This window comes from Suricata suricatta, chromosome 1 (genome assembly GCF_006229205.1).
Source record: "Suricata suricatta isolate VVHF042 chromosome 1, meerkat_22Aug2017_6uvM2_HiC, whole genome shotgun sequence".
In the NCBI taxonomy this organism is placed as follows: Eukaryota; Metazoa; Chordata; class Mammalia; order Carnivora; family Herpestidae; genus Suricata; species Suricata suricatta.
The window spans coordinates 41,887,015-41,910,032 of record NC_043700.1 but is presented as its reverse complement, the minus strand read 5'-3'; the positions used below and the strand labels follow the sequence as shown (position 1 = coordinate 41,910,032).

Sequence of the window (23,018 nt, the reverse complement as noted above, 5' to 3'; positions counted from 1 at the left end):
TAGAACATTTCCATCACTGCAGAATGTTGTATTGAATGGACAGTGCTGATCAGAAGGAGGCAGGCTGCAGGAGCAGATGGTCTGAAGAAATCTGTTTCCTGGTGGAAGGCTGAGGTCCCCCTGGATGCAAGGAGAGGAGGAGGAGGGAGAAGAGGGCAGAACTGAGGACTCAAGAGAAAGATGCTAGAGAGAGGAAAGAGAACAGAGGAGGAGGAGGCTGTCCTAAACGAGGAGGGGCAGGAAGGAAAGGGAAGTCCTGTAGCTGTCCCTGTGACTGGGTTCTGACCAACTGTCCTAGTCCAGGGTGACTGACATACTCCTCCCCCCCATCCTACTCCAGAAGGGCCAAAAAGCAGAGTCACAGACCTTGCAACCAGGGGCCATAAACAGGGCATCTGATAGCTTTCCAGACCCAAAGAGCCCAACCTGTCCCCAAACTGAGCAGCCCTTGTGCCCAGGACTCTCTCCATCCCCCAGAGTGGCTTGTACACCTGGACACCTGGACTGGCAGAGAGATGCCCCTGCCCCTTGCACTTGGAGGGCATGACCCAAGACCCTTTTACAGCTCACTGCAGCAAAAATGTTTCTAGGAAGGAAGGAAGGGAGGGAGGGAGGAAAGGAGAATCTAGTGAAATAAAAATGCTTCTCCTGCCACAAGCTGGGTACATTTTTCAAACCAGGAAACAATACCTTGAGTCAATTCCATAGATGTATAATCCATTTTGTCACTTTCTCACACATTCTTCTAAGCGAACATTTGAGAGAGGGTATTGAGCCAGGCAAAGAGTATCATGTCTGAAATCAGAAATGCCTGGGTTTACTTCCCATTCTGCCACCTAATGACCAGGACAGGCTGCGCTCCCCCAGGCTCAGTTGCCTGCTTAGCAGGGCCGTCAGGCTGACCTAGCGCACTGATAGGTGTGGAGCACAAGGACCAGGCGGGCACTTGTGTGTCAGTCCTGTCCCCGGGGCCGGGGGAGGGGACTTACTGTGCATCCTCCCTGGGCCACCAGAGCAGGAAAGGATGTACAGGACAAAAATCCCCTGCGAGCTCAAGGCCAGAGGAGAGGCAGAAGAGCCAACAGCTGCAGATCTAGGCTGAGGCAGTCCATACCGCGCAGCATGACAGAGCCAAGCGCAGTGTGAGGGAGGAAGCCCTGGGGGAAAGGCAGTTGAGGAAGGCCTCACAGAGACAGAGAAGTAGGAGCTGGACTGGAAAGACAATCTGACCAGGGCATCTGAGACTGAGAAACCGCATGAGCCAAGCTCATAAGGACCCTCAGCTCTCCCTGAGAAGAGCCCCCCGCCTCAGATGGGAAAAGCCTCTAGCCTAAGCCTGGGGCCCTCCCTGGGGCACCTGGACACCCCCATCTCTCCAGGTCCCACTTCCCAAGAGGGGTTTGCAATGCCTCACTACAGCCCACACCCCTTCTCAATGGCACTCAGGGTCCCTAAGTCAGGAGGGTGCTAGAGAAAGCAGCCTGTCCCTGTCTGAACAGCTTCCTGCCCCCAGGCCTGGATGTGATTCAGGAGAGATGCAGGGAGATCTAAACTGGCCTTTCAGCCAAATTTAAGCACTTCCAGGGTCACCCTAGAAATTCCAGCAAAGGGGAGACAAGTCATCTCTTCAGAACTGATTTCCTTAACACAGCCCCCTTTGTTTTGAGGTGTAGGCAAAAGAACACTGGACTGTGAGTCAGGAGGTTTGGAGCGTGGGCCAGGACACCTGGATTGCATTCCCAGATCTGCCGCCAATTGGGACTGTAATCTCAGGCAAGTCACTTAACCTCTCAAGGGCTTGCGTTCCCCACCTGCATATTGGGGTGACACTCTCTGCCCTTTCTGCCTCCTTGTAAGAGGACGATTAGGTGATACAGTGGCACAAAGTCCCCAAAATGCCTCAAGAGTGAAGAGTGTCCCACACGAATCCAGGATGGTTCTCGTTGCTTTACCAACCGTGACACCACCTCCAAGTAACTTACCTTAGCTGCTGGCTCCCCACCCTCCCAGACCAAGGACTTAAGACCTGTGCCTCCCTAAGTTCCTTTTCCACTCTGGTGCCCCCAGCTGAGAGGCTGAGTGTGACCTGGGAGCAGTGCTTTTTCTGCCCTACATTGTAAAGTGACAGTAGTCTCCAAGGGGATGGGATGTGAAAATGGGGTATTGGTGATGGGCACAGGAACCAGCATTCCTGGGAGCCTCTGCCCTCCACTGACCTCAGTTATTTGCAAATGGCCTGGAGGCAGGGCTGGGCCAGTACCTGGATGGGAACACTAAGGCTGTAGGCTGACTCACTCATGAGTTTCTTGCTCCTGGCAGACCCTGTCATGGTGGCCCATGGCTTCTGTGCCGGGTCTGGACAGAAGACCACGACCAGACAGTTCCATAGCTCTGGGGAAGGCAAAGTGGACTGTCTCCATGTTTGGAGACTGTCCATCCCACCTCCCTCTAATGCTACCAGTCCCAAATCCCTTGACTCCTCCCACCCACCCTCCCCCAGGCTAGGGGTGGGAAGGCTCATCCACCTCAAGTGGACTGCTGGTTATTTCCACTTCACATTTCATCCTAAGTGATCTCATGTTCCCCTGACCAATTTCCACAATCAAATTTGGGAAAGGTGTGGGGCTCAGAACAGCTTGAGCCTCTCATGGAGCTCATCCTGGGAACACAGGGGCAAGTATCTCTTTAAAAATATTCCCTGCATAGCAGGTCACACTGGCCTGCAGCCACATCACCCGCGGCTGTGATCTCATCAAGCTCCAGGAAGCCAAACAGGGTCAGGCTTGGCTAGTCCCTGAGCGGGAGACCTCCCAAGCAAAACACAGGTGCTGCTGGTGATTCAGCAGCGGAACCCCTCCCTTCGAGAGCGCAGCTCTTGTCAGGTGTTGGATGATTCTGTGAGCTCCTATCAGTACCTGGGCAGAAGGGGGCGTGGCACGGGCCGCAAGTGCTGGACGTTCTTTACCTGCGCCACGTGTTGCAGGTGTCGACACCCATCCTTAAGAATCAGGGCGTACATGCTTTCTCCCTCCCCAACCTCTGCCCATTTCCTAAGGTTGGTCAGCCATTGACCTAAATTCTTGCAGCTGTTTCCAACAGATAAGGGATGGAAGAGGAAAAGGCAGCCCCCAAAGGGCTCAGGAACCAACTGCCTCCACCCCTGAACAACTGGAGTCTGTGGCTGCCACTAGGCTCTGGGCCTCGGCCCTCTGGATGGTCCCTTCTGGTTTGGGAACAGGTGAAGATGAAAGGGGTCCATGAAATGAGGGTGGTCATTAGGCTGTTTTATGAGTACACAGATATTCATTACACCCCAACCCCGTCATTAGAGGCTGTGGCAGGAGAGAGCTCGGGGCCCCTTCTTTATTGCAATAGAAACTGAGGGGTTTCTCCCCTGGAAGGGATGTCTGCTTCTGCTTCTCAGCTAGGGGTCCTGCCCAGAAGAAGGTCAGTAGCCTCCATTCCAGTCCTAACTCACTCCCTCTCCTGCTCCTCCATCCCTCAAGGGAAGAGTCAAGCAACTCAAGGAAGTGATAGGAGCCTCAGGATCAGGAAGTCCTGAAAAGAGCCCACACCTGGTAGCTGGAGTCTGGAAATAGGGGCCTTTCCATCCCTGTGCCCAGTTCTCCTTCCCAACTCTCCCCGCCAAGCACCACTGTCAGGTGGGGAGCCTATCTGCTTCTTCCAGGAAGCCCTCCCTGACCTCAGTAAATTCTCTTGTTAGCATGCATCACAACTGTTACCACCCTTTCATTGTGTTCCTGCCAGACTGTAAACCACCAACACACATGCACCGCACTTTGCACCTACCAGGGGCAGTAAGCCTTGATATCAGTCAGCAGCCAGGGCAGGTGACCTGGCAGAGAAAGAGGGGTTCTCTGTAGCCCCCATCCTTCCCCCTCTGCGTTTTCCCACAGTGCGAAGGATCTGAGGAACCTGCTGCTTTCTTAAGGCCACAGTCAGCAAGTAACAAAAACAAACCATCCGCCATTGTCTAGACAGTGCCCCCACTTACCTCCCAAATGTAACACATTTGCACAAATCCCATGGAGCACCTGCTTGCATCCTTCCTTGCAGTCTGCCCCCTTCCTATAGGGGGGCCCCCAGTGAGAGAGTCCAGCGGGGCCAAACCCACTCCTGCAGGGCCAGCCCTTCATGCGTGACAGGACTGCACGCTGGCAGGCCTGCCCCTCTCCTCCATTAGGCTGCAAACACAGTGGTAATAGGCTGGCGCTCACCCTGCTGGTGCAGGCCATGGAGGCCGAATGGAGCGTGGCCAGACCCCACAGAGAGGAGGCAGATTAATCAGCTGTCATTTGCGTTCATTAAAGACCCCTTGCTTGTGCACTGCAGCCTTGGATGCTGGGGCGATTGACTGCTCACAATACAAAGTTCTGGGGAGACGTTTGTCTTGGCTCCCTGTGGCATAGCCTCAAGATCATCCTGGCATCCTAGAATTGCAGAGTCCTGGGGCAGAAGGCCACTGAGGTCCAGCCACGTGGGTCCGGGATAGGCAGCCCCAGATCTGGAAGCTTGGGGGAGTCCGCAGCTGTGGAGGCCCCTTGACCCTCTTTGGGATTCTTCCCTGTTGTCACCCTGTCCCCTTTCCTCCCATCTCTTCATGGCCCTGGGCACTGTCACCTGGAACTGCTGGGCCCTCAAGCTTGTGCAAAGACTCATTTCAACACACTTGGAAACTGATGACGATCCCCACAGGGCGGGAAGCCAAGCACAGCAACTGCCCCAAGCCTAGCTCTCTGCCTGCCTTGCCATCAGCCCGTGAGGCCCAGCTGAGAGCCCCCCAACACACAACCACCCCTCAGGGGGCAGCCTAGTGACCCAGGCTCCACTGGCCTTGCCGGAGAAGGCTGTAGATATCCCTTCTCCTCCCCAGGGTTATGCAGTCCCCAAGCACTCCAGAGGCAGACCGACTGCGCGGCCAGGCTGTTTATGGAGTTCAGTCTCGGTTGTTTTTGCATTGTAATTACCAAGCTCCCCAGATTGGCATTTGCCTGCCGGGCACTGTAAAAGGTGACACAACAGAATGAAAGAAAAAGCCCCAGTCCTGGCAGGCCCCCAGTGGGTCACATTCACAGTTCCCTTGGCCCAGAAAAAGGAGCCTGGCCTGACACAGACAGGCAGGGGCTCAAAGGCCCACCACACAGGCCCTGGCATGGCCAACAAATTAGAAGGCAGACAGGCATCTTGCCAGGGATGACGGCTTTCCTTGGGCATCTCGGAGGGGGGAACCTGAGGAAGTCACTTAGTGGCAGCCTCCTACTAGGACCAGAGTCCTAGAGCAGACTCTGACCCACACACCTGGGGAGCCTCATGCAGCCCCCTCTCGTCTACAGGCTAAAAGGAAGAGCAATACTCTCTTGCCTCTTCCTTCCCCAGAGGTCCCTGAACACCTGAGTAATAAACATTCCCTAAATAGGGTCAGGAGTGAGCAGCATGATCAAGGAGAAAGGAGCTCCAATCGGCATGTCAAACACCCCCCTGGAGTCCCATCAACCTGAACCCAGGTCCCCCACACAGGTCCCTCACTGGCAGGAGGGCCTGCCCTGCCCAACCCCAGAAACTCAGATATCCAGAACAGCAAGTGACACCGAGGGTCACTGAGCTGGGGGCTGTTTCTGCAGTTCCGGGAGGGGGTACTGGAGAGAGGATGTGCCTGGTGCCTTTCCAGTCCTGGCCAAACCCCAACCCCTCCAGTCCACCCATCTCCTCTGACCACCTAGGAACCTAACGGGTCCAAATATTCAGCCTTGAGAGCTGGGGCCACCTCAGGACCAGTCAGTGCTGCCTCAGAAGGGTGATTCCAAGGGCTCCAAAGCCGGAAAGAACCTGTCAGGGACAAGAGCTGGGCTGGTTCCCACAGTTACTGCCACAGGCCAGAGACCTCAGGGAAAGTGGGCAGGAGGGTCTGAGAGCAGACCTCAGAGACAGCGCTTCTCAGACTTTAATGTACATGTGAATCACTGCAGGTTCTTGTGAAAAGGGAGATTCTGATTCATATGTCCAGGGTGGCACCCAAAAGTCTGCATTTCTGACAAGCCCCCAGGTGATACTGCTGCTGTTCTGAATAGTGAAGGGCTAGGACAGCAGGGCCAAGTTCACTGTCAGCCCCTGTGAAAAGAGCAAGATGTGATTTGAATGAGACTTATCATTTCTATTTATTGTCACACTTTCTAATGAGTACAGGGTTTCACAGAACCACCAGGTCTTGCCAGTGTCTTTTCTTGCTTAACATCCAGAGCCCCAAGCTTTTTTTTTCCAGAAAACCTGTCTGTCCCTCCCTTCCTTCTTTCCTTCCTTCCCTCTTCATTCCTTTCTTCTTTTTCATAAGATCTTACCAGTCCTGGGCCCTCTGGTAAGGAAGGAGAGAGGAGGCCCAGAATTATGGATTATGCTTTATCTTCCCACTAGAACTGAGTGTGGAAGCCTAAAGTAGGGCAGAGGAGGAGAGAAAGCAGAGAACAGAGCCCAGGAGCTGGACTCCCACCACTGCTACCTGCCTTCCCCCCAGGAGGCCACAGAGGGGTTGTGATTGCTGGGCACCCCGCTCTCCGCTCCATGCCCCCAGGTCCCCAACCCTGTGGCCTGCTTCTCTAGGAATACCAGCTTCTCTTAGGTGGCACATGGGGAGGGCAGAATGGCCCAGACACAACTGACCATTTCCTGGGACAGGATTGGGGGTGGTGAGAAACCTCTTAGGTAAAAAGAGAGGAGCCGGAAGGACTAGTAGAATGAGGAGCCAGTGGAGAAGCTGAACCAGATGCTCTGAGACGCCTCCCAGCAATTGGCGAAGGTGGTCCCCACTCCACAGAACCCAGTGGAGCCCCGATAAAGCTCTCACTGCCACCCCAGAGTGGTCCAAACACCAGTGCCCCCAGTCATGCCTAAGCCCTGTGGTACCTTCCCCAGGCCAGGTGGGCACTATGGAGCCGCTGGCCCCGCTCTGGTCCAGCTGCAGCTGGGAAGCAAAGGTCTGACCCGGGGTCCTTGTCTCAGGTTGTTGTCCCTTGCCAGTGTCTCCTGTCCTCCCTCCTGGGGTTGCAGCCACCATAGATAGACGCCAGGCCTGAGGACATAGCTTACTCCCTCCGGAGGGTGCAGTTTCCCAAGCCCTGTTTGTTTGGGGTATTAACTGCACCCATTTCCCAACTGTTCTGCCTCTATACTGCACGAGAGAGGAGGAGGCCACCCCGCAGCTCAACGCTGCAGTGCTGGGAGGGGCAGGGCTCGTGCCCCCCACTCTGCTGAACACCTCTCGCACTAGCGCTCCCCTTCCTTCCTACATCCCCACTCCCAAACAACAGTCCCCATCAGTCATCTCTTTGTCCTGGAGATTCCCACACCCACTTGTCCTAATCCTGCAGTCCAGGCTTTCGCCTCATGACCGGTCCCTTCCGAGTGCCCCATCACCCGGGTCTTCCCATCACACTCAGCCCCTGACATGCCCACCAGTGCAAGGCAGCCTGGGAGAGGGGGTTTGAGTGAGTGTGTGTGTGTACTTTGTGAGTATGTATGTGTGACTATGTATGGCTATGTATATTATGTGTACACATGTACAAGCGTGCATCTGTAGGACTGTGAATATGCATTTGTGAGTGTATTGTGTGTGAATATGTGAGTATATATGTAAGTGTGTGAGTGTGTGTATGTATGAGCACATATGAGTACATATTTTATGAGCATATTGTGTTTGTGAGTGTGTGTGTATGTGAGATGCATGGGTGTGCATGTAAGCATGTTGTACGTGTGTGCATGACTGTGAACATGTGTATATATCAGCGTCTGTGAGTGTGCATAAGTATGCAAGTGCAGAGAGCTGAGTATCAGCGTGCATGTGTAAGCATGTGAGTGTGCGTGTGTGAACATGTGAGTGTATGTGTATGAGTGTGCATGTATGTGTGTGAGCATGTGTATGTGACTGTGGACATGTGTGAGTGTGTGTGCATGTGTGTATGCATGTGCATAAGTAAGCATGACAGCCGTGTGTGTGCATATAAGTGTGTTGTGTTTGTATGGGAGCATGTGTGTGGCTGTGAACGTTTATATATGTGAGTGTGCGAGGGTATATGTGAGCAAATGTGTCCAAGTATGTGAGTGTGAGGTGCAAACGGGTGTATGTGAGTATGCATGTGGGGTCTATGAGTGTGTGAACGCATGTATGCATGAGCTTGTGATTGAGTGTGAGTCACTGTTCTCCCCTTCTCTGACTCTCACCCTGCCACCCCCCAGTACTCCCCCTCCCCCCCCAGACCCAGCCTGCAAATGACCTGCAGACTTTGTCTGCTTCTCTCCCTGCTCCCATGAAGAAACCCAGCTCCTCCTCAGCTTCTGAGGCTCCTGGGCTCCCTTCTCAGCCCCTGCTGCTCCCCTTCCTCCCCACCAGTTTTGGAAATGTCTTGCTGCTGTTTTGCTTCCCTCACTCCCATCTCCAAGCAGTTTCTGGCCAAGTTTCCACCTGACAGCAGAGCCCCAGCACCCTCCTGCCTCCCTCACCCAGGATCCTTCGTCCATTCCTGTGGCTGGACTTCCATCAGAGCCCCTCATGCCTACAGCTCTCCCTCCTGTCCTTTGCTTTCTGTGGGGGGGTGGGGGGAGGATGTGAAGAGAATGGAGTGAGGAGGGAAAGAAAAAAGGCCGGACTCAGATGGTGTCATGAGGAGCTATTAATGCCCCTCATCAAGGCATATTAATAAACATTATGTGCCATGTGCTCCGTGCACCCCGGGTGAGTGCAGACCCAGCAGGATGGGCCCTCGGTCACAGCTGAGCAACCTCTGAGCCCACAGCACAGCCGCCAGCCTCATGAGACTGACCCTGCCGGGAGACTTCTCAGGACTGCCACAGCAAGAGGGAGCAGGCAGGATGGGTTCCCGTCCCCTCCCACCCCCACCCCTAGAGGGCAGCCTTGGGGAAGGGAGGCCATGATGACTCCTGCAACTGGGGCAGTACTGTGGGACCTGAGAATACTCCACTTCCTAATTTCATCTTTACAACAGCTCCGTGGGGAGACGGGGCAGGATCGTTATCATTGCCACTTCATAGGTACAGAAACTGAGACACTAAGAAAGTAAGTATCTTGCTCACAGTCCTGTAGTTAATTGGTCATGACATTGGACTGAAGCCCAGGTTGCCCTTTCAGCCAGCTGTGTTAACGGCTCAGTCACTAACGCAGTGGGGCTGTTTTTAACTGGATGACACCAGCTCCTTAGTTCCTGCAGCTGCCAAAACTCAGACCACGAATCACCACTCCTCCAGCAGGGCAGGCAGCCTCCGGCCTCCAGGTGCTGGGTCTCCAGAGGGTCACTCCTCCTAGCAGGAAATGTCCAGAAAGGCGGGAACCAGAGGGAACTAACCTATGTAAAAACGCTGGCACTGGCCGAGTGCCCACGCATTGTAGGCACCCAGCAAGAGGTGTTTCCCCTTTCTTTATGTGGTGACCACGACCACATAAATATTAAATTATTGGCTCCTAAGGAGGTTTGAGCAGGCGGAAGGCCAAATGGCCTGTTCGTTTTATTTGTATTTTAGCATCACAGTCTGGTGCTATAGCAGGGTGCAAAACTGGTTATTCACTGTGACAACCACAGTGATGTTTAAAATTACATAAGGTTGTCTCCGTGTGTGTTTAAGAAGATAAGAACTAGTGTTTAATAAGACCACTAACCAAAATAGTTAAGATGAGAGGAGTTGGGGAACTAAAAGGATATGATTCAAGGGATCAGGGAAATGTGCTTACGAGGAAGATCCAGTTCTCTGCATGGTTCCAGATAGTTGAGGCATTCCAGAGACCTGTTGCTTCTGAAGCGTCAGGTTTTGTTCCAGGTATCCGGAAATGGCCATCTTCAGTCTAAACTGACATTGATGCATAATAATTAGATTTGGCTACGGACTCATGATACTGCTTTCAAACTATCTTAGTATACCTTGTCTGTTTCTAAGTGGAGCAGGTCATGCATTGTTCTTTATCCCGTTTTCCCTCCCACTCCCCCTCTCTAACCCTACCCCAGAGCTGCATCCAGAGAATGGGTGACCTGTGACAGGCAAGGGGCAAAGAGGAGTGTGTCCACCTTCTCCTGAGGTCTAAACCAGTCTCTGAGTTTCAGAGACAGAAAGGTCACTCAGGCAAGTTTCCTTGGCAGGAGGTCAGAGAGGCGTCCAGCCAGTGCGGGCCCCAGAAGCACCAGAAGCTCAAAGCTGGCCCCTGTACTTTGTTCTCAGATCAGTTATCTCTACACAGAACAATTGGGAGATTCTTTTCCTTTCTAGTATTTTGTTTTCTTTTCTGTGTTTTAAAACTTCTACACTGAGCATATAGTAATTTAATGATCTGAAACAAAGTTATCATTTGTAAGAGGGAGGTGTTTGGGTTTGGAGTCCCAGACTTCCCTGCTCTGAATGAGCCGTGGTGGTGGAGTTCAGCCCCACACAGCTCTGACCTGCCACATGGGTAGTGCTCCAAGGCCCGGGCCCCCTCAGACACGTTCTTGACCGGACACAGCTCTACTGGCCCACTCTGAGGACTCTGGGTACACAGTTGCTAAGCATATGGAAGAAGTCTTGCCTAGGGGCTGTGAACCCAAAGTGAAGGTTGCTGGTGGCTTTGATTTTCAGGAGCACTGCCTGCCATTCACACCAAACCCCAGCTTGTATCTCCAGACTTATTTTGAGCTTCTTCCAGACCCCTCTGTCCTTTTCACATCTTGTTTGTATATGTATACATTCTTATTATAGTTCCCTCAAATTAAGCTTCCGCTCCCCTATCCAATCCACTGGAAAACTAAAAAATTCCTACACATCCTTCAAGGTCCAGAGAGAGTATAACCTCCTTTCAGTAGCTTTCCCTGATCACTATCCCCAAGCAGTTAAAACTTCCTTTCTCTATGCTCCTCCAGTACTTCTCACAGACTTCAATTATTTAGGCCTGTAGTAGAGTTATTTCTTTGGTGATTTATCTCTCTCACTAGATCATGAGTTCCTCAATACCATAAAATGGGTCTCATTCATATCTCTGTCTCCAACACAGGGCTTCTCATTCATCGATTTGTCTGTCCATCTCCCCAGCCATCATTCCTGAAGGCCAACTCCATGCTGGATATTATCACATACACACAGGTGCAACACACTGACTTATTTGGAAACCACATGTACTTCCACACAGCCTGGAACAAAGGGCCTGGACCAAAGTGCCCGGACAGCCTGTACTTTTTAAGCCATTGACAACCTTGACCTTGGCCTTGGGAAATCTTGCCTCTTAACCCAGTGTCATGAAGAATGGTGAACCCTTGGGAAAATCTCCTCTCATCTGGGTAACTACTTACTCCAAAAGCAGATAATTCACCCTCAGGCACACCCCAACTCACCCCGTTTTGTCATCTGGATACCCGAGGAGGTATCTGGCTTCCAGATTTGAAGCCAAACTAGAGTCAAAACCCAGGGGCCTGTTGCCAGTCAATGCCAAGATACCAAATCTGCAGGCTACCCACCGGCACATTATCTCAAGACTGTGCACCACTCAGCCCCACTGCCCATGAAGGTGTCAGGAAGAGGCCTATCAGGTCTTCGATGTTGACACTTTTCAAGGGAAACTGGTGCACAAAATAACTGGCCATCCTACACACTGGAGACTAGAAGCACTCAGCTCCCAAGAGGGCTCAGGTGTGTGACTCCTTCTCGCCACTTCCCATAGACTCCCATTTTACCTACCTCAGCGGCCACCTCTCCTTTCCCTGGCCTCAGGGCAAAAAAGCAAGCCACGGAATTAATTGATCACAGCCTCTCCCCTGGAGCAGGTACTGGTCTCCGGGGCTAGGTCCTCTCCAGGCCAGTGTTAGGTGGCTGGCAGCCTTGGCCCCTGGAGACCTCAGAGCCCAGGAGCTGTGAGTGCTTTTTACTTACCCCTTCTTAATTGCAGAATACACAGATTGCTGGGTAGCACTTTCCCATCTTGTGCCTTTTCCTGGATCCTTTGCCACTTGGCAGCTTGTAGGCAGCTGTGCAAAACAGCAAGGAGCTTTCTCATTTGGTGCCGGTGTCAGAGAGCCTGGAACTCTGTTTCCAGTTTCCCTTTTTTTTTCCCTCCCCCTGCTGATATTGCATTCCTTTTTCCCTTTAGTCTCCCTTATCCCCATAACATCTTTCTATAACTCACCTTTCAAGTTCAGGACTCTTCTGACAACCCTCCTCGCCCCCCGCCCCAACCCACCCTCTGATCAAAAAGTGAAACTCACCAGTCTGACTGAGGTTTGCAGCCAGGCAGGAGAAGTGATTGAATCCTCCTGTCTAGATGGGAAGAAGTGGGTGAAGTGATTAAATCATCTTCAGCAGACTCTAGGAAATGTGCTGCTGACCCTCTACCCCAGGGGCCAGCAAGCCCCAGTACCTGGGGCCTCCACAAACACCCAGGTGGGCAGACAGTTGCCTGTAGGTAATTGAAGGGGAATGAAGAAACTGGGCTGGCCTCCGTGCTGGGGCCAGTGCTGAGCCAGGCCTCTTCCCCAGCCACCAGACCTCACAACCCAAATCTGGCCACCAGTCTCAAGAAGCCTTTACCTAAGGTTTCTCCAGTCTGGGGAAGGGGTGCCTCTGGACCCTTGATTCTCAGGAAATGTAGCTCTCTGGTGTCCCCATGGACAAGAAACAAAATATAGAGGTGATTTCCATCTAGTTGGGTCATCTGTTTGTAGTACTCCAAGGGCTTACTATATCCAGGACCTCTGGGACCTGGCCCAGAAGGGCAGACAGATCCAGGTCCAGACAGTAGCAGTGTGGTCCCATCGGAAGAGATGGGACAGAGTCAGGAGTAGAAGCTTCTAGTCTTGGCATCAAGGCCAGCTACCTGTGACACCTTAGACAAAGCCTTCATGCATCGCTCCACTCCTTCCACAAATATCTATTGGACTTACTATTTTAGCTTGGGTTCCCCCAAAGTGGAGTCTGAGACAAGGAGTCTAGTGCAAGTAGTGCATTTTGGAACACAAGGAAGCACCAGCAAGAGGGGAGGGTAAGAGAGAAAAAAGAAGGCACTCAGTAAAGGTTCATGAGCAAACAGTACCACTATGGGTCCCTGGAGCCAGGATTGAAGTATGCTACTCCATCATTCCTCCCAAGAGGTGAGGGGCTGGAGTATTTATGCCTCATTTCCCATCAACCATTGGTTAGGAACAATAGCTTCTAAAGGGATATTAACCCCACCCCCCAGAAGGTCTGCCCTATCTTGCAGGTGGAGAAGCTGGCTCTGGAGGCCAGAGTTGGCCCTGGGACCAGGAGGAGCAGATTGGAAGTAGAGCTAGAGAGCTCCAAAGTGGCAAGGGCCAGGGAATGAGCCAGAGCACTGACAGTGTCTACTAATCCTAGATGCAAAGCATCTAAGGGTCACAAAGATTGGAAGGATGCACTCCCTGCCCTTGAGAGGTGAAAACTTCTCTGGGTTTCTTTCCAGTCAGATGGGAGACTGATCTCAGCCCTCGACATGTAAGGGTTGCTGTGAGATTGATCCATCAGTTGGACGGAGCCCTGGAGAATAAATCCTGAAAGCTCATTGCAAATGTAAGATCATGCTAGCAGGAGCAGACTCCAGCTCCCAGCACTGTGCTCTTTACTTGACCAGAGACCAGTTGGCCAGAACAAGTCTGATAAGATTGTCTGTCTCAGCCTGGGCCAAGAATGTGACTCTCTGACTCTTGGTCGAGTTTCACCTTTTCTTAAGCATCTCAAATGCCAGTTCCCAACTAATGTCTGTAAACCCAGAAGTTCCTCCAAAGCATCCATAGACTCAAGCTTCCTCTCTGCAATTAGAATAATTTGTGCCTTCCTATGCCAGGCAGTTGTGCACACACCCTGCATGCACACACACACACACATGCACACATGCAAGCACACACATATTGGGGACCAGCTTCTAAGAAAAAGAGGAAATTGTTCTTATATCCTGTGGGTTTAAGGGTCCCACTAGGCAATCTTCCACCTCTTCCTCTCCTCCCCTTGCCAAAGGATGCAAATAAGAAAAAGAGTGGCTTCCCCAAGGTCATCTGTTCTCCAGCACTTAGAAGGGCCCTGGACATCCTCCTAAGCCCACTGCCCTAACACCTCAGGTGTTCCTGTCCTGATACTCTGAAAAAGCCATCTTGGGCTTTTTGGTGTTCTTGAGGATCAGAAACCTGACAATTCCTACACTGTTTATATTTGTAATTTCTATAATTAGTTCCTTTTTTTAACCTTAGCATTTAGACAAGCTCCTTTTGAAAATGTCAGTCTGTCTTAGCTATAGTAAGGGAAAGGAGGTTTTGTCTGGGCTGAGCCCATCTTAAAGAGCAGCAGCATCCAGGGGGAGGGGAAGGCCAAGGAGGAGGGGTCCAGGTGAGGAAGCCAGGTGTCGGGGCCTCTCAGCAGCGCCTTCCTCAGTGCAGGCTCTCTTTCCAAGCTCTTGTTTGCTCAGGCTTGACAGGTGTGGGATCTGTTCCTCAAATGCTAGGTTCATTGCGGGCCTTCAAGACTCAGTCCTGCCTCCCTAGGAAGTGCTCAGAACCATAGATTCCCACCACCTACCCCATCCCCCACCCCTGAAATATTCCAGAATCTCATCCATCCCCAGAGATGTCCAGCTTTCTAAGGTCATCTTGGGCTAATTGTGGTACCCCAATCTATGAGGACACTTCAGAAGGGTTCATGATTTCTTATGGGGTTGGAGAGCGGAGCATAGGCAACCATTTCATTCTTTCCACTGTGACCCCAGCCCTCCACGTGGTAACTGTGTATTTTAATAATAGTCATCCTAAACAGTGCCTCCTGGAGAAGTGATAGGGTCATCATGATGCTGTACAAAAAGCATAGGATGGCACTGCAGGCCAAAAGACACAAGATCCTGAGCTAGTCTAAGGCCCCTTCCTCCTGGAATATTCTTGGATTCTCCCCCTCACTGCTCTCTGGCTCTGGACAAGCAGTTTGAGCTCCTTGGATTCTCAACTTTCTCATCCTTTGAATTTGGTTTCCTAAGGCCCCTACCATGTGTGGATTATATGGTAGAAAGTTTACCCACCCGCAGGACAGACCAGTGGGGGAAGGTTTATGCCCATTTTCTACCAACTGGAGTACGTAGGAGCCACACTGACCACAGGCTCTACAGGGGCGCCTCTACAGCCTGGCCCTTCCTTAGAGCCTTCCGGCCCTGCTCTTCCTTCCAGGAACCAGTGCCTCCTGCATAACAAGCTCCAGAGAGACCCTAAAAACTCTAAAGCCAGCAATGCCCTCTGCTCCCGCTCCCCCAGCAGCCATCTCAGCTGAGCTCTCCGCTGGGGAGGCAGGCAGGAAGGGCTGCTGGCTTTAGTCAATGAATCGGCGGGGTGTGCGGGTGTCTGCCAAGCTGGCCCGGGTTGATGAGAAAAGACTCCCTGGAGTGAAAGGGAGGGGTAGGAGAGCCTTTCCACCCTGATCAGGGCTACAGATCAGACTTTCCATGCTGCTCCGCACAAACTCCCTGACCTTACAGGCCCCAGCCCCCACCCTCACCCCTGCCTGCACTCACACCGAGGAGAGAGGCCTGTTTATCACTCTGGGTGGGACCCAAGTCTGTGGGGAAGTGAAAAGAAACAGCCCGCTTAGGTTGCTATTGTTTTGTTTAAACAAACCGCTGGCTGTGCTGACTTGGAGAGGAGTGAGGGGGAGGCTGGGAGTGCAGAGCCAGAGCAGGCTGGGCTGGGCGGCCTTGGGCTTAGCCCCCATCTCTCAGTGGTGCTAGAGCCGACAGAGTTATTTTGGGAGAGTGGCTGCTGAGGCTTGGGCCCTCACATCCTCTCCTGGGAGAGATGGGAATCAGGGGAGGGGCCTCCGTTCCCCAACTCCTTTTTCTCTACCCTAGCACCCCCTAGCTTCTCAACCCCTGGCCACATCTGGGCCCCCTGCCAGCCCTGGGTAAGACAGGCCCTGATACTGAGGGAGTTAGGGGCCGTGCTGAAAGCCAGCCAAAGCAGAGCCGGCCAGACCCTCATCCTGAGCACCTCTGTGAGATGTTGGCATGTGCCCTGCTGTCTCAGGGACTGAATTTGAAGGCTGCTGGGATGCTCCGAGACTTCTTGAGGGGGCTGGAAGGGTGCCAAAGGACAGAGATCTCACTCACCTGCTCGGAGCGAGGAAACCCAAGTGGGAAGGGGGCCCAAGATGGAGGGGCCCCGTGCAGTCCTCTGCCCTTTCTCCCAACTAAGGACGGGTCTGGGGAAGGGGATGTTCTGAGAACAGTTGGTGGACAAGCTACAGCCCAAAGGGGAAGAGATCAAGGGGCTTCAAGGAGGGGAGAGGGGCTTTAATTGTGTAGAAAGGAACCGGCATTAGAGGCTGGGTCACCCAGCTGACCCCGAGTCTCTGCAGAGAAATGAGAGGAGGTCTCTCAGCTCCCCGCTCCCAAACCCTCATCCTGAGCACCTCTGAGGGGAAGGACCAGAGGCTGCCTCAGGAGGGCTTGCTGGAAAGATGGCCAGGGCACAGTTAGGTGTTGGCAGAGCCCCTGAAGAGCCATGCTAATCACCATCATTAAGGCTATAAAACCCCACACCTAGGGGCCGCGAGCTGTGGCACAGACCCAGGGGCCCTGCTCTAGTCCCTTTCATCTGAGCATCTCCCAGTCCTGCACAAACAATAATTAGCACCCGCCCCAGGGATCGCCTCATTATCCCACAGACGCGGAGTAGAGAGGAAAAGGGAGGGGAAGGAAGAAGAGGGAAACTGAGGCCAAAGAATCTGCCCAGAGGTTGTGGGCTGAGTCCAATCAAGGGTGGGGAAGGAGTTGCCTCAGAATCAGCGGTCCAGCCTCCTCCCACCCTCCCTGCCCTTCTGGTTACTCAGGCAGCCACTGGCCTAATATTCTAAAGGCCCAAAAGAGACCCTGAGAGGGTTGGCTGGCTTAGCAAGGCTGTGAGGATTGTCAGCCCCCACCCCAGATCTGACCAGACCCCACAGGCAGAGTTGTGTCCTGGGACCAGTCTAGGGGCACAGATGATGGGAGCACCCTTCCAGAAGTGTCCTCTCATGTTCAGGGGGTCCATCCTTCACCCCCAGGCCACTCTCAGCAATGTCTGCATCTGTCCTCTCTCCCTGGACCCCCTGAGGCACCCTTCCAAACCCTATAGCCAGTTCTCAGGAGCAGCCATTCATGTTCCTACCCCTCCATCGTACTCCCTCAGGGAGAAAAAGAAGTCAGCAAAACCCACTTGGACCAAAGTGTGCCCGCGTAGCCTTCGGCTGCCCCAGGAGCTTCCCACACCTGAGTCTGTCTCTCATTTCAGGGCACTGATATGAAGAAAGGGAAGATTCAGGGCCAGGAGCTGTCAGGTGAGTACGACCCTCAAAATACCTCTTGCCCCAGCCAGGGCCATGGGGAGGACCACAAGAACCATAATGAAGCCACTGAATGTTGAGACTTCACAGCGTGCAAGCGCCGGCCCAGGAGTGTACTTGCGTGCTCTGTCTTCTTCACAACTGCATTTTGAGGCCACTGCCGCCAATATGTCCATTTTAAAGAGAAGGAAACTGAGGCACAGTCCCATGTCTCATGACAAGTAAGGGGTGGAACCAGTGTGAAAGGAAAGCATCTTCAGGAGAGTGACTATAACTGCTCTCCTGGCAGAGATTGGCAGGTCACTCTCTTCCCTCTGCCTGCCTCCCTGTGTTCCCCTGTACCCAGTCCCATGACGTGGTCTTGTTGCACAGGGCTCCATAGACCTCCTGGAGAGGGCTGAGCAGAAGATGAATGAGAACCATGAGGTTCTGTGAAGCAACACAGGTCAGACAGGCCTGCCTTCAAATCCCAGCTCCACCACTGACTGTCCTCCTGACTTTACCTCTCAGAGCCTCAGTTTCCTCATCCAGAAAATGGCAATGACACCCATTTACCAAGTCATGGTGAGGACTAAGGAGATGTCACAAGGGAAAGCACTTAGTCAGGACCTGGCACCAACATGTGATGTGTTCCTTCCCTTCTTCCTCATAACCTCTCACCTCTACTGTTGAAGGCGGGATTCTTCAGGAAAGCCCTAGTGAGCAGGATTCAGTCTCCATGTCTCCTGATGATAAATTTCCAGTTGCACTGGACCAGCGAGTTCCAACTACAGCCTTATGCACACAGAATCACGGACACGAGTCATGGGCAGCATGGAACGTGCCCACACTCAAGTGTACTTGGCACCCCACTCACCCACTGTCCTTGCTAAAAGCTGACCCGACCACACTGCCCTCCACACACCATGCACATGAAGACACACTTGGGTGTCCACCTATGCTCTGAAGTCTTTCTCAGCATTGGCAGTGTGGGTGAAAAAACAGTGGCCCTCATCTGCACACACACTGACAGAGACCCTCCAAAACAGCCTCCGTGAACACCCACACCAGCTCTCCCAGCACTCGCCCCTGCACCAGCACAGACCCCAGGTCATACAAACTCACATGGCTCCTGGCACCCCCTGTGTTATGCTCACTCTGAACACACACACATGTGCCACACCCTTTGAGCATGCGCACACACACACACACACGTGTATCAGATCTGCAATCAAAAACTCAGCGAAAGATGAATAGTCAGGAATTCCCCAGCTGGGAGCATGCTGGAGACCCCAGTGGCCGGAAGTGCACAATGAGGAACAATTCCAGCAGTGCCAAAGACTGAGTCGCTCTTGTCTAATGACCAGTAGAGGGAGGTGGCCATAAAGGACCAAGCTCCCTCCTACGAGCATCCTCACTGCAAGCTCTCCATCCCCACCCACCCCCAGGAAGATTCTTGGCTCTTTGAAAAGGGAGATGAGGTGAAGGGGAGGAGGCAGAGGCACACAGTTTGGAAGGAGGCCCAACTGGAACCAACCACAAAAGTCTGGCCCATAAAACCCCTGCATAGACTTGGGGAAAGAATGAGAGATGTCCCCACCCCACTACCCCTTCCTTCCCCCAGAAAAAGATCTGCCTCCTCCACCAAAGGCATAAGTGAGGGAGATGGGCCTTCTCCTCCGGAAGAGCCTGAGTGGGCTCCTAGGGCCCTGAGCACCCAGATCCTACACTTCCATGATCAAACCTTTGAACCGAGTCCCACCCACCCCCGTAACCACTTCCAGATCCTCCGGATCCAGCCAAGAAATTGGCTTCTTTGGGAATTGAGTTCATAAGGAAATGCTGAAAAAATAAATAAAACTCCACTGCCAAACACTCTCACAGAGGAAGATGGGTTTCTCTTGAGGCAGGAAATCTATCAGGATAGACTAAAACAGCAAAGGGGTAACACCAACACTCACCAGCCAAGAAAGGCCCAGGAGTCCCACTGGTGCCCAAGACCTTCAACCAGCCCACACCTCTGCCTCCTCTTCCCACCACCACCCAAAATAAAGTGTTTCCTAAAGGAAACTACTGAAGATGAGATCCTGCCAAAGATAAATCCTAATCGTTGGCAGTGGGTAAGGCCCCAGCTGGGACCCCAGGAGACTCACTGGGGACCATGAAAGGCATAAAGAATTATCTTGAGAGAAAAGAGCCAGGGGTCTCTGGGCTCAGTGGCGAGTGGGGCCCACCCTCGGTCCTTCTTCTGCCCCTAGCCTACCAGCCTCCCTCCCCACCAGCAAGAAGTGGCTTCCACCGCTACCAGTTCTTCATCTACCTTCAGGAAGGACAGAACATCTCTCTCCATTCCAAAGAAAACAAAACTCGAGGTAAGGCCTTCACATCTGTCAAAGCCAGTGTAAATTCGGGGGTGGAAGTAGATGCTTTGTTCATTAATGGGGAAGTGGGGACCTTGACTCCTTACCCATGAGCTTTGGAGGGCAGAGTCAAAGGGTAGTGTTTCTTGGGAGTAGACTGGAATGAGCCTCCTAAAGATTTTGACATCAGATGTGGTCTCCCCTCACCCTAAGTAAGTCCCACAGACCAGGATGGTGGCTTTAAGTTGGTGTGGAACCAGGGAGAGAACCATTTCCCCCACTCAGCCTCGAATGGCATGTACAGGCAGCTACCCCACAGCACCTCTGCAAGTAATTGTGTGCTGTAATTGAGCCTTATCTGGGCAAGAGGGCCCTGGAATGCCACCTTGCCAGTCTGTCTTCATTGGTCATTAATTGCTCTGTCTGCCCAATATTGCCACCGTGGTGGGGCAAAATCTTCCCCAGCCATGCCCCTTCCCCTGGCTTCTCCGAGCAGCCCTCTGGCAACCTGGAGAGGACCCACTCCCTGTAGCCTCATGGTGACTAACTGAAGGTGGCCTTTGTCCCCCTCCAACTGGAGCTGGGGAGCAGGAAAGAAGACTGATGGACATGTGGACACTGCCATGTCTCAGGCGACTCGCCTTAACCCTGTGTGAGCCATGACCCCTCACTGAGCCTTAGGTTTCTCTCCATGAAAATGGGAAATAAAGTAGTCTCTGTGCACTCTATCACCTCCGCCATCTGGAGGAAGGGAAGAAAATGTGGAACCCACAAATGCCATCTTGAGAGTGCAAACAGCACATCCCCCAGGCTGGCAGGAAGGTGAGTGGGCGGGTGGATGTCATCAGCCATTTGCTCTCACCCAGTGACCTTGACCAACTTCCACCCACTGGGAAGCCAAGAAAGGTATTGTTACAAGCCTGTTGCCCAAAGGCCCCAGGGGAGCAGAAAGTGGAGCCCCAAAACGCATTGGTTGCGTGAAGGAGGCCTTCAGGTGTGCTGAGCAGGGGCCACCAATCACAGAAGGCTCTGGGCTGCCCCGAAAGCAGAGTTGGTGCAACCTTTCCACTGGTGAACTCTCCCCAGGTGCCCTCTGCATCTTGCCAATCTGGAAATCTGTTTTAAACTACTTTCCCAAAGACACACTGTCAAATTTGGATACAAAGAGAAAAGGGAAAGAATAATGTATCTTGCCCAAGCAAAGATGAATTTCTCCAGTTCCCTGGATCCCTGTCACCTAAGACTTCATGAGGCCCCTTATACTAGTCCAGGCACTGTGCTTTCTGGGGGCTGAGGCTTGCAAAGGGAGGCAGTGCCTGAGTCCCACTGTTAAGACATCAAGATCACCATGCCCACACCCTGGGCTAGGATAATGCTCCAACTGTCCACTGAAGGAGCCTTCAGCAAGATCAAGTGCTTTCTGAGGGGGGCAGGGTGGAGGGGGAAGGAGAGAGCAGTAGGTGAGGCCAGGAGGAACATGAAAGGGGGCAAAGGGAGAAGGGAGGTGCCTGCAGCAAAGACACTTGCCCTCCACCGTGGCTGGGTCCTCAGGTTCCATCTGAGCCTGTCCTCCAGAAAACACAGTGGCTGGTGTGCCCTTCCCATGACACTGGCAGCAGGCAAGGAAGCGCTAAACCTATGCAGCCTGACACCCATTATTAGTCCCTTTGAATCTTTGCCAAAACCACAGTTCGTTGAGCACACTCCCCCCCCCCCCCCGCTTTAATCTACGTGAAAACTCAGGAACTAGACTTGCATCTGGGCAGGGTTCCTGGACTTTTGTGCCATTTTGCTTGCCGCCAGAAGGGGAGGTGGGAAAATCATCCTCCCAGATGAATGCTTCTGCCAGGCCAGGTACCAGTCCCACAAGGTGTACTTCCAGTGTCTAGCACTGTGCTAGGGGCTTAGGAGAGGATAGGATCCCATAACACAGGGAATGTTCCTGCCCTCAGGGGGCTTACAGTCTACTTTGAAAACACTTAAATAACAATGTAGAGCAGCTTATAATTAAGCACTTAATTGTGTGTTTCTGGCTGTAAGGACAACGGGAGATCAAGTGGATTTAGGGATAGTCCATACCTTCCTAAGATCTCCTTCCCTCCCAGAAGATACAAGCTCTTCAGCCAGGAAGAGTGCAAAGGTATTTTACTGCAGGGTGAGGAAATCTGTTTTTCCAATCTCCAGCTAGTGACTTGACTTTTGGGCAATTCAACTACCCTCTCTGAGCCTCAGTTCCCCCATCTAGAAAATGAGGGGTTGGATCTAGATGATCTACAAATGTATAGGGCCCTGAGGCTACTTGGAAGCAGTGTGGCATGGGCTGGGCCTGGGAGAAGGAGGGCATTTGAATCCTTGAGTGAAAGAGAAAGGGAGCCCTGGGCTGCAGAAAGTACAGGTGCAACGAATATTTCTGAAAAGTAAGAAGGAGTACCCCAGAGGCATGACCATGGAGGGTGCCATGAAGCACCAGTGGCTCTTGCCCACAGGAAACGTAACACACAACAGCCCGGCTTTAGAGGTGACTACACAGGAGCGGTGGGCAGACCGGAGAGGAACAGGGCACAGGAGACCACCAGAGATATGGAGATGAGTGCCCAGATGAACCCAGGGGGCATGGTAAATGGAGAAGCCGCCCTTGCACATTGTCAGGACCCCAAGGCCTGGCACTCTCCGAAGCACCTGCACAGAGCTTGGGGACTCCCTGGAGCCCCAGGCTGAACCAGCCCCCGGGGAGGCCAGGACATGTAGCCAAGGAACACAGGCCCTGGGAGTCACTTTGGTCTAGTTTTCTTTCCGTGGGAAGGTATCCTTCGAGGGACAGGGGAGTCCTACGGTATGTGTGCTGTAACCAGCCACTTGTGTTTCCTGGATGCACAGGCAGGAACAGCTTTGAGAGATGGGAGAGGAAAGTCAGTATGGAAGAGCCAGGTAGGGAGGCACCCATGAAGGGTAGTTGACTTGAGCCAGTCCTATTGGGTCCTTTCCTCCCGGTGGATGACAGCTTAGGATGAGAAGCACGTGCAACATTATTCTAGTTGAACTTGTAGGAACATGGGGGTGGGGAACATGGTTCAGTGCCAGGGGTTGAAACCCTCCCCAGGGTTTCTCTTTATTCTGTGACCTCAAAGCAACATCTATAGGGTCAGCAAATGGAAGATCTTGACATCCATTGTGTGACCTTGGACAAGCCACTTCACATCTCTGGGCCTCAGTTCCTACATCATCAAGATAAGGGGTTGGACTAGTTGGGTCTACCACTGAATGACCCATAACAGCTTACTGAGTTCCCCCCACCTCAGAGTTCTGCGGGACAAGTGCAGGGAGCAAGTGACCAAT

At 52.8% G+C, this 23,018-nt stretch overlaps 1 protein-coding gene and 1 long non-coding RNA gene across 3 annotated transcripts in view; one reads left to right on the top strand and one right to left on the bottom strand.

Moving 5' to 3' along the window:
- Nucleotides 1-23,018, top strand: part of PEBP4 (phosphatidylethanolamine binding protein 4) — a 209,446-nt gene that overhangs the window by 178,659 nt on the left and 7,769 nt on the right. Inside the window, exons 5-7 of one of the 2 annotated variants that reach the window (XM_029937609.1) lie at nt 17,292-17,337; nt 19,581-19,694; nt 20,179-20,240. In XM_029937609.1, the coding sequence (XP_029793469.1) occupies nt 17,292-17,337; nt 19,581-19,694; nt 20,179-20,225 (207 nt within the window). In that variant the 3' untranslated portion in view covers nt 20,226-20,240. Of the gene's footprint in view, nt 1-17,291; nt 17,338-19,580; nt 19,695-20,178; nt 20,241-23,018 lie in introns of those variants that run through there. The other variant, XM_029937600.1, reaches the window with a different exon arrangement.
- Nucleotides 8-755, bottom strand: LOC115290004. Its single transcript, XR_003907911.1, has 2 exons — nt 691-755; nt 8-120 (listed from the first exon to the last, which is right to left on the bottom strand). It is a non-coding gene; the product is annotated as an uncharacterized LOC115290004 (long non-coding RNA).